The sequence below is a fragment of the Bombyx mandarina genome, chromosome 06 (assembly GCF_030267445.1).
Source record: "Bombyx mandarina strain Sakado chromosome 06, ASM3026744v2".
NCBI classification, from domain to species: domain Eukaryota; kingdom Metazoa; phylum Arthropoda; class Insecta; order Lepidoptera; family Bombycidae; genus Bombyx; species Bombyx mandarina.
The window spans coordinates 14,605,905-14,612,419 of NC_143213.1; the positions used below are offsets into that span (position 1 = coordinate 14,605,905).

Here is a 6,515-nt window from a genome sequence, read left to right on the forward strand (position 1 = left end):
ACCCTGCTTATTTCTGCCGTGAAGTAGTAATGCGTTTCGGTTTGAAGGGTGGCGCAGCCGTTGTAACTATACTGAGATTTTAGAACGTTTTTTTTTTTATTGCTTAGGTTGGTGGATAAGCTCACAGCCTACCTGGTGTTAAGTGGTTACTGGAGCCCATAGACATCCACAACGTAAATGCGCCACCCACCTTGAGATATAAGTTCTAAGGTCTCAAGTTTATGTCCACTAACGGTGCTTTTAGGTACCCCAAGCACCGGACATCGTTCTAGTCGAACCCGTCGCTTGCGACGAAGGGCTCGGCGAGTAAATTAAGACGCAGCCCACTGAGTTTCTCGCCGGATCTTCTCAGTGGGTCGCGTTTCCGATCCGGTGGTAGATTCTGCGAAGCACGGCTCTTTTTAGGGTTCGTGTTAGCAACATCATCAGGTTTGAGCCCCGTGAGCTCACCTACTAGTTAAGATTACGCTGATATGGTCTCTCTAGAACAACAGCCTAGGTAGGAAAAAAGAAGGCCATAGTCATCGTAACTTGAGTTTCAAATTTGAGATGATTTAAAGCACAAAAATGGCATTACTGCAACGACTGTTTCATTCATAAAATACAAGTTTGCCATTCGACAGAACTTAAGATGAATGTGCCCATTCGTGGCAATTTATAACTGTAACATAACGTGCGAAAGTGACAGTAAAAATGAAAAAGACAAAAAAGCGAATAACCGTCTTGATCTCCAAGTCAACTGACAAGAGATGACGTCGATTAAATTCATCTGTTACTAAGCAACCGGGAGTACTGACAACAACGAATTTAATTTCACAGAAACAATCATAAGACACACACAGTGAGCTTACCGTTTTCTTTTTGGCATATCCCATCCACAAATTCAGTCAGAACGGAATACAAGGAAAAGGTTTTAATAGGCGACGCCTTCACGATTCCTCGAAGGCAGGCAAAACGAATTTCGCTGAGAACTTTTTCCCTTTCACTAAAAACGCTTTTTGCTAGTGACGGTGACGCGGACATCAAAGAACTTCGGTACAGTCGAGAACAAATGGATCTAAATCGAAAAATATTTTACTACTTCTAACTTTTTTACGATGTTTCTGAAATCACAATTTCGTTACAATTTTTTTTATCTTCATTTGTTTTTTCTTTTAAGTAATTAAAAAAAGTACGCTTTTCTCTGTATAACAAAGCTTTAAATAAATTTTTTGACAATTCTTCTTAATAATGCAATAAAACACGCATCTGACGGCGTTAACGATATTTATGTTATATAGCACGTGCAATAGGAGTGACTCACACAAGCCAGGTGCGCCGGCCGTATCGTTCCACTCGTAAACAACAGCTGCAACAGAGTGACTCATAAGCCCGCTGCGCCGGCTAGTATAAAAAGGCGGAACGTGCCTTGAAATGAACATTCGTTCGACTGCGTTTGCCCGGTGCACTTACTATATCGTTGTTACGTTGTGTGATTCAGTGACTGTTGTACGTACTGGTTAAAGTTGGACAAGTGTTAAAGTGAATTGTCAAGTTAACATATTGTTGATTAAATCAGAAACCAAAGGTGACTTCGTTTTACTTGGTGTTCAACAAGATAATATCTACCCTCAAGCTTACATCAGAAGTGGGATCAGGACTCTACTCTCACTGGCGTGACGTGTTTGAACATGTTCGAAGTACAGCAAAAAAAAACATGATGCAGATCAGAATACTAGTAGTGGTACGCCACAAGAGCGTGAATGCAGCATACGTAAGTCGTGTAATAACGTCTCTGTTACCTCGATGGAAGATCTGAGCCACGAAGAAATCGTCACATCTTACGTTCTGGCTCATGTTGCCCAGTTTGACTGTCGACTTCATCACATGGCATTTACTAACGGAAATACAACACGTAACAAGCTATTGCAAGAAATTAAGGCAAGTGCAAATCTCAAGTGAAACTTCGATCGCAATAATGGATCTGTCATGACGAGTGGGTAGTTCCGACACGAATCGTTTTTAAGCCAATGACTACTGCTAGAGTTACATGGCACTAGTACAGTAAACCAGGACATGAGACTGTGAATTGTCGCTGAAATTTTAGAATCTACTCGATTCAATACCAATAACACTACACGTTCGATGACTTCGGGCTCCAGCAAGCAAGCAAGCAAACAAGAAAGCAAGCAAGTTTCCGTGGGGAAGAAAAATTGACACATCTGAAGTCGTCGTGACCTGTAAGATAAGACGTCTGGTGCGTTCGTGTCTGGCGATGCGGCGGTGTTCGGGTTCCGCTGGCGGATGCAAGTTTTTCCGGTGAAGTGCGTGCTTGTGCGTGCTTGACAAGTGTTCGCGGTTGGCTTCCTCAGTGTGGGAGTAACATCGTGTAAGAGAGGTGGAACCCGTAAAATTGTAGTTTGCGTGGTGGCTGGTAAGATTTGTTGCGGTAAGAAGTTTGCATGGTGGTAAAATGTCTTGTGAGTCTGCACAGGTAGCCGGAGGTGAGACTTCCGCGGTCGCGGCCCACCCAGTCCGCGAGAACCGGGCAAATCGCCTCGACGGTACGGAGACCGGCCGACGGGTCCGCCAAACTACGAGACCACGCCTCCAGCACGGACTGCCGATATTGGAGCCCCCGCGCTCCGGCTGCACTTGCGCTAGGGCGCGCCGCCTCGTAGGAGACTGTGAGGTATCATTGAATAACTCTGACTGCGATCGCGCGCTGCCGGCGTCGCAGCGCGGCGACGTTCTCGTGGGTAAGGACGTGGCACCAGACGGCTGCTCCGTATAGTGCCATCGACCGCACGGGTACCATCACCCTGCCTATTTCTGCCGTGAAGCAGTGGTGTATTTCGGTTTGAAGGGTGGGGCAGCGGTTGTAACTATACTGAGACCTTAGAACTTCTATCTCAAGGTGTGTGGTGCGTTTACGCTGTGGATGTCTATGGGTTCCAGTAACCACTTAACACAAGGTGGGCTGTGAGCTCGTCTACACATTAATACGAAGAGCATAATCAAACGAAATTAGATACGAAGTTTAAAGGGCCGTTTAAAGTAGTTGAAGTATTGGATGGTGTCGATTTAATTTTGACTCTCACACATTCGCTTAAGGCTCGAGCTGCTACTTGCCTCACAAAAATACAGCCTGGTAAGATGTCCTGGCCTACTATTAAAGAGATGCTGACAAAATTATCTAATGATGCAAGACCACTTCGACCTGATTATTAAATTTGAAATGGAAAGCAAAAAGGGATCAGCTGAAGCCGGTATCCGGCTATGGCAACTTATAAAGAAGATTCCCGACGCTAATGTGCCAGAACAAATAGCCACCGGATTTGTTATATCAATACTGTCGCAGTGTGATGAAAGAATCCGTCGGGAATTGAACTCTGTCGTTATTACCACAAAAAATCGTCTATTTCACACATTACGTGGCTTTACCCTCAAAAGAAAAAACGAAGATCCTGATAAAGAACCAAAACGCTCTCGAAGTTTTTTTCCGTGGAAGCTGCCATTTCTGCGGAAAACCTGGGCATCGTGCCGAAGGGTGTTGCGACAGATACTGCTCTCAAACTTTTTTCGATATTCCAGCAAAACCTGAACAACCTCCTCATCCGTGGGCGCCCGGCTCTCGCCTGCAAGTCAGCTGTTACGTGTGCGGTGATGCGAGTCATGTAGCTTCTGGGTGTTCCATGCGCTACAAGAAGAAAAACGACACTGCTCCAGGTGCTGTGGCAGGTGCAACCAGAGACGTCAACGTGTGTTCCAGAGCTTCAGTGTGTTACAGATAAGTGGTTTTGGCTTCCCCTTTATGTTCCATTCAGGGTCAGAATGTAGTCTTATAAAACAAAGTCATAGTAATTTATTCAATGGTAAGCGGTTTCATGAACAAGTCACTCTTTGATCTGAAAGTAACTTAGACCAATCATGATGGCAAGAGCACTTAGGGGATATTCAACTCGCCCTTAATAGTGCACGTTGTCGAGTAACAGGGTTTACTCCAATAGAATAGACGTTTGCCGTTCAGGGTAGTTCACTTGAAATATCTTAAAGTTTCAACAGAGTGATAATCCCTCTAGATTAGATCTTGATTTAGCACGGTCGAAGACCGGCGAAAACATAAAAAAAAAGGGCACAAACAGAAGCTTGGTTTAGTCGAGGCAAAGCTAAAGTCAAACTCTTTTCCGCTGGGGATTTTGTTTTCGTAAGTTGACCAAAAATGTAAAGGTCCCTTCAACATTACTGCAGTTTTGGAAAACGATAGGTATAAATTGAGACATGTAAATAGTTCTAATAGAGTGTACAAATTTCCCCATGAAAACTTACGTGAAATACCTCGAGGCCCGTCAGGCCTACTAGAAATTTCTGAAAATTATAGTGACGATGACGTGACGGCGTACACAGATGGGTTAATTAATCTTGTTCATGAAACTGATCTTAATGATGACGACTCTATCACTGACAATAGAAGCGAAATTTTTGTCCGCAAATAGCGATACAGCAAACATAGTCTGTGGGTAGTGATACAATGTCTGTAAGCTCAGGCACCTCAGGTGCAGGTGTTGGAAATATAGAAAACGATGGTCGGTCTCGCACTATTTCTGAAGAAATTCCGTATAAATGTTCTGGTTTAAGAAATGTTTTAACAAACGCTACCGTACACGCAGATTAAAAAAAAAAAAAAAAAAGAAGAGAATTGTATGTGGCTAGAGAGATGTTAATCCGGACTAGCAAAAAAAAAAGAGAAAAAAAGAAAAAAAAAAAGTGTGAAGTCATTGAAGGGTCTGTCCGGTCCAATGGCTTGGCTATAGGGATTTTCATCCAGATTAGCCACAACAATTAGCTACAGGGATTGCGATTCGGTCTAGCATTATCCGGTCCAGTTCGAAAAACTGAAGGGATAACAATTCCGGTCTAAGTTAAAAGGGACATACTTACATACCTGAAGAGTTTTAAATGAACTGGCCCAGGTATGTAAGCAGTCTGAAGGTTATTTATAGCCAGTATAGGATTTTCTGAAGAATTATGCGAACCGAACCGTACTAGATTGTTAATATCATAGACCACGTTTTAAGTTGCATCCGATAATGTCAGGATGAACGAACGTTTGTTGTTCACAGACATACCATAAGAATGCGCGCACGAGGACGAGCGCACGTCAGTATGGCCGTGACGGCGTTAACGATATTTATGTTATATAGCACGTGCAATAGGAGTGACTCACACAAGCCAGGTGCGCCGGCCGTATCGTTCCACTCGTAAACAACAGCTGCAACAGAGTGACTCATAAGCCCGCTGCGCCGGCTAGTATAAAAAGGCGGAACGTGCCTTGAAATGAACATTCGTTCGACTGCGTTTGCCCGGTGCACTTACTATATCGTTGTTACGTTGTGTGATTCAGTGACTGTTGTACGTACTGGTTAAAGTTGGACAAGTGTTAAAGTGAATTGTCAAGTTAACATATTGTTGATTAAATCAGAAACCAAAGGTGACTTCGTTTTACTTGGTGTTCAACAAGATAATATCTACCCTCAAGCTTACACATCTTAATTTTTTTGTATTGCCAATATGACAACAACACAACAAGAGCAAGACAGATAGCTGCTACGCAGCTGTAGACAAAGCTAATGGCCATATGTATGTATACATATTTATCTCTCCCATTGCCATTCAAGCTAAACAAGCTTATTAACTACCACATAACACTCATTAGTTTTGCAGAATAATTGTTATGACACAAAACTTCTTCAATAACAAAGCAATAAAATAATTATATTATTTTGTATTATAATATTTTGTATTCAAGTTTAACAATATTTGGTATGTGTATGTGCATTACCTTAATTCTCATGTTGTATTTGTTATTTTAGTTATGTGTTATTTGTTCTACACACACTCATCACTTTTTATTATTATTCTCATTATCCTCTCGCAGGTCTGCTGGAAGAGATTTCTTAAAGAAATAAGCAGTGCCTTTGTACATAATTTTCCTATTACTCTGTATTATGTCCTCTTTTCTGTGTGTACATAAATAAATAAATAAAATAAAAATAAATAAAATATCTAATCTGTAGGAAAAGAATTTCTTACTAAAAAATAAAAATGAAAATGGGTTATTTTAATTTTCACGTTTCACCAAACATTTTGTCGGCAAGCGTTCTCTTAGTTCCTTGCTTTGCACTTTGATGTCTGCCGCCTGTATTGTTGCGGCTCGCTACTTATGTGTGTGACTTTTCCTCATTCGTGATTACCGTATCACTGACGTGTCTCAAAACAGGACTAAATAAAGGCTTATTTTGTCTGTAACTTGATTTATTTGGCTTAGTATTCATACGCGCATTGGCCCCAACAATTATGACCAAATGTTTGCCAAATATCAGGAATGTATACCGAGCTGCTATTAGCATCTTGTCTATTTATGACACGAAGCAAATAAACGTCCCAAACAGCTTACAAGTTAACAGCCTAATTGGAGACGATTACAGTAATTATCACAATTATCTTTACGAATATAGATACTTAGGGAGTGCTCT

The 6,515-nt window shown here is 41.8% G+C and overlaps 1 protein-coding gene across 2 annotated transcripts; it reads left to right on the forward strand.

The window, feature by feature from the left end:
- Positions 1-1,258: 1,258 nt before the first annotated feature.
- On the forward strand, positions 1,259-4,678 carry LOC149502861 (uncharacterized). 2 transcript variants are annotated; one of them, XR_016323265.1, is made up of 2 exons: positions 1,259-3,130; positions 3,574-4,678. XR_016323265.1 is itself a non-coding variant. In XM_089728413.1 (2 exons), the coding sequence occupies exons 1-2, from the start codon at positions 2,453-2,455 to the stop codon at positions 3,771-3,773; spliced, it is 486 nt and encodes a 161-aa protein (XP_089584539.1). In that variant the 5' UTR covers positions 1,259-2,452; the 3' UTR covers positions 3,774-4,678. The 2 variants fall into 2 exon arrangements, 1 of the variants encoding a protein (XP_089584539.1); XM_089728413.1 differs by having other exon boundaries at positions 1,259-2,738.
- Positions 4,679-6,515: the final 1,837 nt, after the last annotated feature.